The 12,896-nt window shown below is 43.4% G+C and overlaps 1 protein-coding gene across 1 annotated transcript in view; it reads left to right on the forward strand.

Moving 5' to 3' along the window:
• Positions 1 to 12,896, forward strand: part of LOC110513598 (mast/stem cell growth factor receptor kita) — an 84,957-nt gene that overhangs the window by 57,772 nt on the left and 14,289 nt on the right. The window contains exons 17-18 of the mRNA XM_090209916.1: positions 4,655 to 4,777; positions 5,178 to 5,289. Of these exons, the coding sequence (XP_090066042.1) occupies positions 4,655 to 4,777; positions 5,178 to 5,289 (235 nt within the window). The remainder of the gene's footprint in view (positions 1 to 4,654; positions 4,778 to 5,177; positions 5,290 to 12,896) is intronic.

A 12,896-nucleotide genomic window follows, 5' to 3' on the forward strand; every position in this document is an offset into this window, starting at 1 on the left:
ATCCGACATTCCATTTCTTTGTGGGAACAAGTCAATCTCTAGATTAATGAGTGAATGAAAGTAGTTAAAATTTTTGGTATTTGGTCCCATATTCCTTGCTTTGCTTTGACTTTATCAAGTGTAACTCTACAAACTCTTTGGGTTCTGTTTGGGTTCCGTTTGGGTTCTATTTGGGTTCTGTTTTTCCCAACCAGAACTGAACTGGTAAATAATGTCTTGTGACATTTTCTATTGAAGTAAGAATAGAAAATGTTTTCTGAACGTTTTCTAAATTAATCCTGATAATAATACCTTGATTAATAGGAAAAAACATGAATGAATCATGAATAATGATGAGAGAGAAGCTTACAGAGGCTACAACAAAACACGCTAACACGCTAATACGGTAATACTCTCCCTAACACGCTAACACGCTAACATGGTAATACTCTAACACGCTAATACGCTAACATGGTAATACTCTAACATGCAAACATGGTAATATGCTAACATGCTAATGTAACAGTATAGCTTCCGTCCCTCTCCTCGCCACGACCTGGGCTCGAACCAGGGACCCTCTGCACACATCAACAACAGTCACCCTCGAAGCATCGTTACCCATCGCTCCACAAAAGCCGCGGCCCTTGCAGAGCAAGGGGAACCACTACTTCAAGGTCTCAGAGCGAGTGACGTCACCAATTGAAATGCTAATAGCGCGCACCACCGCTAACTAGCTAGCCATTTCACATCGGTTACACTAACACGCTAGCATGCTAACACACTAGCATGCTAACATGCTAACACTCTAGCATGCTAACACACTAGTATGCTAACACTCTAGCATGCTAACACGCTCTCCCTTGTCATTGGTAATGGTGAGCCCATATTAGCATGTTTTGTTGTAGCTTCTGTAAGCGTCTCACTCATCACCTTTTAATTAAGCTCTGAAAATAGACCCTTTCAGACAGATGTTTTAAATCCTTAAATCCAGACTTGGACCAAACACAGAGGAAGCAAAATAGTGATTTCTTTGCGCCGCTCGTAGTTAGCCACTGATTATTTCCAAACCACTCATTGTTGAATTTGCGACTTTCCGACTTGTTGTGTAATTTTTATGTCCAGTGGCCGATGAGTACCGATACCTTTTTATCTATTTTTTCTCTTCATCATTTCTCTTCATATGACGAGGATTAAAAAGGATTTGCCAGTAGATTGTCGACCTGATTCATGATGATGACGGCTAGCTAAGATTTAGAAAGTCGGATGTTGACGTGATCTGTCCAATCAAAGCTACTGTACATATAACATGATTTGATGTCATTTTCTCTGTGGCCAATGACCATGAGCCTTCTTGGACGTGCACTTCTTGTCCGCCCCACTGCAACTCCCGTACGGACTCGGGAGAGGCGAAGGTTGAGAGCTTCCGAAACACACCCCCGCCCCCCCCCCCCCTCCCCCCGCCTAAGCCACACTGCTTGTTGACACACTGCTCGCTTAACCCGGAAGCCTGCCGCACCAATGTGTCGGAGGAAACACCATACAGCTGAAGCCAGCGTGCACTGCGCCCGGCCCGCCACAAGGAGTCGCTTCGGCCCGCCACAAGAAGTCGCTTGAGCGTGGTGGGAGAAGGACATCCCAGCTGGCCAAACCCTCCCCTAACCCAGACGACGCCGGGCCAATCGCGGCTGGGATCAAACCCAGATCTGTAGTGACACCTCGTGCACTGCGATGCCTTAGACCGCTGCGCCACTTAGGAGGCCCCGATTTGGACGGGCACTTCTAATGTAAATCTATGGCAGCACTCAAAGGGGAATTGAACTGCCTAGCTCTCCCTGTAGATTCTGCGGTGACTTAGTGTCCCCGTGAGTGACAGACCACTGAGCCAATCACAGCGCAACTAGAGAAGATTACCAACCCCCATACGCTCTGTATTTTTGCTGGCTGCCTCTCCACCACAGAAAGCACTGAGCTGGGATGCAAACACCTGCATTTTGGAGCTGCTTGACTCAAGAAAACAGTAGCAGTGCCTGAGTCAAATCACTGGGGAATCCAGCACCAAAAGCCATATAACAACCTGTGTGTTGTGATAATTACATTGTTTGCTCTACAACCTGTTAGTTCATATGCCTTGACACAGTGATATATAGACCTAAGGGCCTATAGACACAGTGGTATATAGGCCTAAGGGCCTATAGACACAGTGATATATAGGCCTAAGGGCCTATAGACACAGTGGTATATAGACCTAAGGGCCTATAGACACAGTGATATATAGGCCTAAGGGCCTATAGACACAGTGATATATAGGCCTAAGGGCCTATAGACACAGTGGTATATAGGTCTAAGGGCCTATAGACACAGTGATATATATAGGTCTAAGGGCCTATAGACACAGTGATATATATAGGTCTAAGGGCCTATAGACACAGTGATATATAGGTCTAAGGGCCTATAGACACAGTGATATATAGGTCTAAGGGCCTATAGACACAGTGATATATAGGTCTAAGGGCCTATAGACACAGTGGTATATAGGTCTAAGGGCCTATAGACACAGTGGTATATAGGTCTAAGGGCCTAAAGGGGCAAGTCAATAAGAAATTCAAACCACACCTTTGTTTCATCATAAAACCAGAGAGCAACATCTGTCCAGTGAAGTCCACAAAACATATTACCTGTAACAAACAGATACATGACCTACAGCAGGTCAAGCAAGGTCATGTTTCTGACATTTTCTGACTACTCAACAACTATTGATTTAGAACCACAGAGTTACCGCAAGTCCCAAAGAAAACAGTAGCTGCCTCCACTATTCCAGCACCATTCACACTTCAACATTTCAACATCATCTAATCACCTCTGCTTAGTCTAATACAGTGACAACTAAAAGATACCAGAAACTATTTAGTCCAATAATGTAAGCTAAATATGATGTGGCTGTCCATGGTACTGATTTCTCTCTCTCTGTGTGTGTGTGTGTGTGTGTGTGTGTGTGTGTGTGTGTGCGTGTGCGTGTGCGTGCATGCTCATTCGTGCAAGTAGAAAGATAATGTTGACTCGCCCTACTTGTAGAGAAACGCCAATGACATCCTCTTCTCTGTCATGTTGACAAAACGATCCATCACTTCACAATGCTTGCTCGCCAGCCGAACTCCATTCATGGGCAACGTTATCTCGTTAACATTAGCCTTCTACCAGGGGCACAACAACGTATGAATTAATGGTTGGTTCAGAATCGTTGTTATAATCATTAGCCAGCATGGAGAATTAAGTAAAATCACAAGTTCAAATCCCCATCTCCATCCGTGGCTAATTTGGGAAAGGGACCATTTTAACTAGCTAGTCACCAGAAGACAACAACACAACGAGATGCAACAATTCAAGTTGTTTCTGTCAATGACGTATGAATGGGATCTGATAGGAGTGAAGCCAAATCCAAGCTGGCTTCCTTTGACACTGTTTTTTGGTGCGCCAGGACCATTCACAGTTTAGCTCAACGCTTGATTGACTATTATTTTATACTTTTCCTTTTTATCAAAGGGGAGGCCAAATGCTCGCTGGCTTCCGTTGCTTTCAATGCTACTGGTGGCAACATTGTCATACTCTTTTTGACCACACAGCATCAGATGGATTGCCAACACATAGAGGGACAGAGGGGGCACTGTTTCACTCACTCAGACTGTGAGATACAATTCAGCCTCTTTTTTTAATTTTTTTTTATTTCACCTTTATTTAACCAGGTAGGCTAGTTGAGAACAAGTTCTCATTTGCAACTGCGACCTGGCCAAGATAAAGCATAGCAGTATGAGCAGACAACACAGAGTTAAACATGGAGTAAACAATTAACAAGTCAATAACACAGTAGAAAAAAAAGGGGGAGTCTATATACAATGTGTGCAAAAGGCATGAGGTAGGCGAATAATTACAATTTTGCAGAATTAACACTGGAGTGATAAATGATCAGATGGTCATGTACAGGTAGAGATATTGGTGTGCAAAAGAGCAGAAAAGTAAATAAATAAAAACAGTATGGGGATGAGGTAGGTGAAAATGGGTGGGCTATTTACCAATAGACTATGTACAGCTGCAGCGATCGGTTAGCTGCTCAGATAGCTGATGTTTGAAGTTGGTGAGGGAGATAAAAGTCTCCAACTTCAGCGATTTTTGCAATTCGTTCCAGTCACAGGCAGCAGAGTACTGGAACGAAAGGCGGCCAAATGAGGTCTGGAGAGTTGAAGGAAAAATATGAAATACAGAGAGACGAAAAATATATTATTTTATACGTTTTAGTTCTTATTTTTATTTTGGCTTCTGTCAAGAAAGAGACCATGTTTGTATACGGCTTTATTAACTCAAGGATTTGTTTATTTGTTTATTTTTTTTACGTTGTTTGCAAACTGATATGTGACATGGAATTAATGCCAAAATAAAATGCTAAACAGGGCAACTTTTTATTTGTTTTGTAGCTTAACAAGTGGGGCTCTGCCCTGAATGACAGGTCTCCACTGAGTTAGAGACAGTTGTAGTTGCTGCTGTCTGTGTTTCTGTCTTCTATGTAGTTATTTCTGTACATGGTTGATTCTTTACTCTAAATGTGTCTGTGTGTGTGTGTGTCTGTGTGCGTGCCTGTGCCACTTTCTTGTGTGTGTGTGTGTGTGTGTGTGTGTGTGTGTAGTGTATCCACAGAGACCTAGCAGCCAGGAACATTCTGCTGACTCAGGGTAGAGTAGCCAAGATCTGTGACTTCGGACTTGCCCGAGACATCACCACCGACTCTAACTACGTCCTCAGAGGCAATGTAAGTGTGTGTGTGTATTTTTGTTATAGAAAGAGTGTGAAATACAAGAAGGTTGCTCAGGTTTTACCATCAAAGAGCAACAAGTAAAAACCCAATCATTGTAACACAACGGAATCTCAGAGGGACAGTTCGGCCATTTTACATGTTTAGATGTGTTTCCTTATCTTGATATAGACGTAAATCTCAGAGGGATAGTTCGGCCATTTTACATGTTTAGATGTGTTTCCTTATCTTGATAATAGTCGTCTCTGGACAACGACTGTCAAGGCAAGGAAACATCCAAATAAGTAAAATCACTGAACTATCTTTTAAAATGAATAGCCACTTCCTGTTTCACCCCGATGATGCGTTTCCTGTGGGTGTTGTCTCCCCCTGATGATGCGTTTCCTGTGTGTTCCAGGCCCGTCTCCCAGTGAAGTGGATGTCTCCAGAGAGTATCTTTGACGGTGTTTACACCTTGGAGAGTGATGTCTGGTCATACGGTATCCTGCTCTGGGAAATATTCTCTTTAGGTAATGTACAGTACATAACTATAGATCACCTTGGAGACTGATGTCTGGTCACATGGTAACTATAGTCACCTTGGAGACTGATGTCTGGTCACATGGTAACTATAGTCACCTTGGAGACTGATGTCTGGTCACATGGTAGCTATAGTCACCTTGGAGACTGATGTCTGGTCACATGGTAACTATAGTCACCTTGGAGACTGATGTCTGGTCACATGGTAGCTATAGTCACCTTGGAGATCGATATCTGGTCACATGGTAACTATAGTCACCTAGGAGACTGATGTCTGGTCACATGGTAACTATAGTAACCTTGGAGACTGATGTCTGGTCACATGGTATCTATAGTCATCTAGGAGACTGATGTCATGGTAACTATAGTCACCTTGGAGACTGATGTCTGGTCACATGGTATCTATAGTCACCTTGGAGACTGATGTCTGGTCACATGGTATCTATAGTCATCTAGGAGACTGATGTCATGGTAACTATAGTCACCTTGGAGACTGATGTCTGGTCACATGGTATCTATAGTCACCTTGGAGACTGATGTCTGGTCACATGGTATCTATAGTCACCTTGGAGACTGATGTCTGGTCACATGGTAACTATAGTCACCTTGGAGACTGATGTCTGGTCACATGGTATCTATAGTCACCTTGGAGACTGATGTCTGGTCACATGGTATCTATAGTCACCTTGGAGACTGATGTCTGGTCACATGGTATCTATAGTCACCTTGGAGACTGATGTCTGGTCACATGGTATCTATAGTCACCTTGGAGACTGATGTCTGGTCACATGGTATCTATAGTCATCTAGGAGACTGATGTCATGGTAACTATAGTCACCTTGGAGACTGATGTCTGGTCACATGGTATCTATAGTCACATTGGAGACTGATGTCTGGTCACATGGTAGCTATAGTCACCTTGGAGACTGATGTCTGGTCACATGGTAACTATAGTCACCTTGGAGACTGATGTCTGGTCACATGGTAGCTATAGTCACCTTGGAGACCGATATCTGGTCACATGGTAACTATAGTCACCTAGGAGACTGATGTCTGGTCACATGGTAACTATAGTAACCTTGGAGACTGATGTCTGGTCACATGGTATCTATAGTCATCTAGGAGACTGATGTCATGGTAACTATAGTCACCTTGGAGACTGATGTCTGGTCACATGGTATCTATAGTCACCTTGGAGACTGATGTCTGGTCACATGGTATCTATAGTCATCTAGGAGACTGATGTCATGGTAACTATAGTCACCTTGGAGACTGATGTCTGGTCACATGGTATCTATAGTCACCTTGGAGACTGATGTCTGGTCACATGGTATCTATAGTCACCTTGGAGACTGATGTCTGGTCACATGGTAACTATAGTCACCTTGGAGACTGATGTCTGGTCACATGGTATCTATAGTCACCTTGGAGACTGATGTCTGGTCACATGGTATCTATAGTCACCTTGGAGACTGATGTCTGGTCACATGGTATCTATAGTCACCTTGGAGACTGATGTCTGGTCACATGGTATCTATAGTCACCTTGGAGACTGATGTCTGGTCACATGGTATCTATAGTCATCTAGGAGACTGATGTCATGGTAACTATAGTCACCTTGGAGACTGATGTCTGGTCACATGGTATCTATAGTCACATTGGAGACTGATGTCTGGTCACATGGTAGCTATAGTCACCTTGGAGACTGATGTCTGGTCACATGGTAACTATAGTCACCTTGGAGACTGATGTCTGGTCACATGGTAGCTATAGTCACCTTGGAGACCGATATCTGGTCACATGGTAACTATAGTCACCTAGGAGACTGATGTCTGGTCACATGGTAACTATAGTAACCTTGGAGACTGATGTCTGGTCACATGGTATCTATAGTCATCTAGGAGACTGATGTCATGGTAACTATAGTCACCTTGGAGACTGATGTCTGGTCACATGGTATCTATAGTCACCTTGGAGACTGATGTCTGGTCACATGGTATCTATAGTCACCTTGGAGACTGATGTCTGGTCACATGGTATCTATAGTCACCTTGGAGACTGATGTCTGGTCACATGGTATCTATAGTCACCTTGGAGACTGATGTCTGGTCACATGGTATCTATAGTCACCTTGGAGACTGATGTCTGGTCACATGGTATCTATAGTCATCTAGGAGACTGATGTCATGGTAACTATAGTCACCTTGGAGACTGATGTCTGGTCACATGGTAGCTATAGTCACCTTGGAGACCGATATCTGGTCACATGGTAACTATAGTCACCTAGGAGACTGATGTCTGGTCACATGGTAACTATAGTAACCTTGGAGACTGATGTCTGGTCACATGGTATCTATAGTCATCTAGGAGACTGATGTCATGGTAACTATAGTCACCTTGGAGACTGATGTCTGGTCACATGGTATCTATAGTCACCTTGGAGACTGATGTCTGGTCACATGGTATCTATAGTCATCTAGGAGACTGATGTCATGGTAACTATAGTCACCTTGGAGACTGATGTCTGGTCACATGGTATCTATAGTCACCTTGGAGACTGATGTCTGGTCACATGGTATCTATAGTCACCTTGGAGACTGATGTCTGGTCACATGGTAACTATAGTCACCTTGGAGACTGATGTCTGGTCACATGGTATCTATAGTCACCTTGGAGACTGATGTCTGGTCACATGGTATCTATAGTCACCTTGGAGACTGATGTCTGGTCACATGGTATCTATAGTCACCTTGGAGACTGATGTCTGGTCACATGGTATCTATAGTCACCTTGGAGACTGATGTCTGGTCACATGGTATCTATAGTCATCTAGGAGACTGATGTCATGGTAACTATAGTCACCTTGGAGACTGATGTCTGGTCACATGGTAGCTATAGTCACCTTGGAGACCGATATCTGGTCACATGGTAACTATAGTCACCTAGGAGACTGATGTCTGGTCACATGGTAACTATAGTAACCTTGGAGACTGATGTCTGGTCACATGGTATCTATAGTCATCTAGGAGACTGATGTCATGGTAACTATAGTCACCTTGGAGACTGATGTCTGGTCACATGGTATCTATAGTCACCTTGGAGACTGATGTCTGGTCACATGGTATCTATAGTCATCTAGGAGACTGATGTCATGGTAACTATAGTCACCTTGGAGACTGATGTCTGGTCACATGGTATCTATAGTCACCTTGGAGACTGATGTCTGGTCACATGGTATCTATAGTCACCTTGGAGACTGATGTCTGGTCACATGGTAACTATAGTCACCTTGGAGACTGATGTCTGGTCACATGGTATCTATAGTCACCTTGGAGACTGATGTCTGGTCACATGGTATCTATAGTCACCTTGGAGACTGATGTCTGGTCACATGGTATCTATAGTCACCTTGGAGACTGATGTCTGGTCACATGGTATCTATAGTCACCTTGGAGACTGATGTCTGGTCACATGGTATCTATAGTCATCTAGGAGACTGATGTCATGGTAACTATAGTCACCTTGGAGACTGATGTCTGGTCACATGGTATCTATAGTCACATTGGAGACTGATGTCTGGTCACATGGTAGCTATAGTCACCTTGGAGACTGATGTCTGGTCACATGGTAACTATAGTCACCTTGGAGACTGATGTCTGGTCACATGGTAGCTATAGTCACCTTGGAGACCGATATCTGGTCACATGGTAACTATAGTCACCTAGGAGACTGATGTCTGGTCACATGGTAACTATAGTAACCTTGGAGACTGATGTCTGGTCACATGGTATCTATAGTCATCTAGGAGACTGATGTCATGGTAACTATAGTCACCTTGGAGACTGATGTCTGGTCACATGGTATCTATAGTCACCTTGGAGACTGATGTCTGGTCACATGGTATCTATAGTCATCTAGGAGACTGATGTCATGGTAACTATAGTCACCTTGGAGACTGATGTCTGGTCACATGGTATCTATAGTCACCTTGGAGACTGATGTCTGGTCACATGGTATCTATAGTCACCTTGGAGACTGATGTCTGGTCACATGGTAACTATAGTCACCTTGGAGACTGATGTCTGGTCACATGGTATCTATAGTCACCTTGGAGACTGATGTCTGGTCACATGGTATCTATAGTCACCTTGGAGACTGATGTCTGGTCACATGGTATCTATAGTCACCTTGGAGACTGATGTCTGGTCACATGGTATCTATAGTCACCTTGGAGACTGATGTCTGGTCACATGGTATCTATAGTCATCTAGGAGACTGATGTCATGGTAACTATAGTCACCTTGGAGACTGATGTCTGGTCACATGGTATCTATAGTCACATTGGAGACTGATGTCTGGTCACATGGTATCTATAGTCACCTTGGAGACTGATGTCTGGTCACATGGTATCTATAGTCACCTTGGAGACTGATGTCTGGTCACATGGTATCTATAGTCACCTAGGAGACTGATGTCTGGTCACATGGTATCTATAGTCATCTAGGAGACTGATGTCATGGTAACTATAGTCACCTTGGAGACTGATGTCTGGTCACATGGTATCTATAGTCACCTTGGAGACTGATGTCTGGTCACATGGTAACTATAGTCACATTGGAGACTGATGTCTGGTCACATGGTATCTATAGTCACCTTGGATACTGATGTCTGGTCACATGGTAACTATAGTCACCTTGGAGACTGATGTCTGGTCACATGGTAACTATAGTCACCTTGGAGACTGATGTCTGGTCACATGGTATCTATAGTCACCTTGGAGACTGATGTCTGGTCACATGGTATCTATAGTCACCTTGGAGACTGATGTCTGGTCACATGGTATCTATAGTCACCTTGGAGACTGATGTCTGGTCACATGGTATCTATAGTCACCTTGGAGACTGATGTCTGGTCACATGGTATCTATAGTCACCTTGGAGACTGATGTCTGGTCACATGGTATCTATAGTCACCTTGGAGACTGATGTCATGGTAACTATAGTCACCTTGGAGACTGATGTCTGGTCACATGGTAACTATAGTCACCTAGGAGACTGATGTCTGGTCACATGATATCTATAGTCACCTTGGAGACTGATGTCTGGTCACATGGTAACTATAGTAACCTTGGAGACTGATGTCTGGTCACATGGTAACTATAGTCACCTTGGAGACTGATGTCTGGTCACATGGTAACTATAGTCACCTTGGAGACTGATGTCTGGTCACATGGTAACTATAGTCACCTTGGAGACTGATGTCTGGTCACATGGTATCTATAGTCACCTTGGAGACTGATGTCTGGTTACATGGTAACTATAGTCACCTAGGAGACTGATGTCTGGTCACATGGTAACTATAGTCACCTAGGAGACTGATGTCTGGTCACATGGTATCTATAGTCGCCTTGGAGACTGATGTCTGGTCACATGGTAACTATAGTCACCTAGGAGACTGATGTCTGGTCACATGGTAACTATAGTCACCTAGGAGACTGATGTCTGGTCACATGGTATCTATAGTCACCTTGGAGACTGATGTCTGGTCACATGGTAACTATAGTAACCTTGGAGAGTTGTTGGTTTTACGTTTTCTGGTCTACGTTATTTACTTAACAAATAAGGAATACTCAAAATGTGAATATATAAAATTAAGATATTTGAATTAGAATACAGCTGTTGACAGAAGTCAAAGATCAACATACAACTGACGTCTCTCCTGAGTTGTGAACTAAAGAAAGACAGGATCTTCTATAGATCAAACCTCATGGTGTCAAACCCTGCATGTGCAGTTTAAAGACCCAGTTATTCTAAACACAAGGTTTCTGAGAACCTGTCTCAGCAGTAGGTAAATCTGCCCTGGTTTCAGAGAAAAACAGACGCTGTGTCTCGCTGTCATCCACAGTCCCTTTTTCTCACCTCTTCTCACAGACGCGGGGCTGTGGGTTTTGGTAGAGAGCTTGACACAGACAGAGGCCTCAATATATTCAGCTATACAGTGAGAATAAGTATAATGGCACATAAGCAAATTATTAATAACAACATAATCAATGTTGGGGGTCTTTAGAAGACCCTCAAAATCAACTTTAACCCTTCAGAGTGATGTCTGGTCACATGGTAACTATAGTAACCCTTCAGAGTGATGTCTGGTCACATGGTAACTATAGTAACCCTTCAGAGTGATGTCTGGTCACATGGTAACTATAGTAACCCTTCAGAGTGATGTCTGGTCACATGGTAACTAGTAACCCTTCAGAGTGATGTCTGGTCACATGGTAACTATAGTAACCCTTCAGAGTGATGTCTGGTCACATGGTAACTATAGTAACCCTTCAGAGTGATGTCTGGTCACATGGTAACTAGTAACCCTTCAGAGTGATGTCTGGTCACATGGTAACTATAGTAACCCTTCAGAGTGATGTCTGGTCACATGGTAACTATAGTAACCCTTCAGAGTGATGTCTGGTCACATGGTAACTATAGTAACCCTTCAGAGTGATGTCTGGTCACATGGTAACTATAGTAACCCTTCAGAGTGATGTCTGGTCACATGGTAACTAGTAACCCTTCAGAGTGATGTCTGGTCACATGGTAACTAGTAACCCTTCAGAGTGATGTCTGGTCACATGGTAACTAGTAACCCTTCAGAGTGATGTCTGGTCACATGGTAACTATAGTAACCCTTCAGAGTGATGTCTGGTCACATGGTAACTAGTAACCCTTCAGAGTGATGTCTGGTCACATGGTAACTATAGTAACCCTTCAGAGTGATGTCTGGTCACATGGTAACTAGTAACCCTTCAGAGTGATGTCTGGTCACATGGTAACTAGTAACCCTTCAGAGTGATGTCTGGTCACATGGTAACTATAGTAACCCTTCAGAGTGATGTCTGGTCACATGGTAACTAGTAACCCTTCAGAGTGATGTCTGGTCACATGGTAACTATAGTAACCCTTCAGAGTGATGTCTGGTCACATGGTAACTATAGTAACCCTTCAGAGTGATGTCTGGTCACATGATAACTATAGTAACCCTTCAGAGTGATGTCTGGTCACATGGTAACTAGTAACCCTTCAGAGTGATGTCTGGTCACATGGTAACTATAGTAACCCTTCAGAGTGATGTCTGGTCACATGGTAACTAGTAACCCTTCAGAGTGATGTCTGGTCACATGGTAACTATAGTAACCCTTCAGAGTGATGTCTGGTCACATGGTAACTATAGTAACCCTTCAGAGTGATGTCTGGTCACATGGTAACTATAGTAACCCTTCAGAGTGATGTCTGGTCACATGGTAACTATAGTAACCCTTCAGAGTGATGTCTGGTCACATGGTAACTATAGTAACCCTTCAGAGTGATGTCTGGTCACATGGTAACTATAGTAACCCTTCAGAGTGATGTCTGGTCACATGGTAACTAGTAACCCTTCAGAGTGATGTCTGGTCACATGGTAACTAGTAACCCTTCAGAGTGATGTCTGGTCACATGGTAACTAGTAACCCTTCAGAGTGATGTCTGGTCACATGGTAACTATAGTAACCCTTCAGAGTGATGTCTGGTCACATGGTAACTAGTAACCCTTCAGAGTGATGTCT

This window comes from Oncorhynchus mykiss, chromosome 19 (genome assembly GCF_057628025.1).
Source record: "Oncorhynchus mykiss isolate SJ-2025 chromosome 19, ASM5762802v1, whole genome shotgun sequence".
NCBI lineage: Eukaryota > Metazoa > Chordata > Actinopteri > Salmoniformes > Salmonidae > Oncorhynchus > Oncorhynchus mykiss.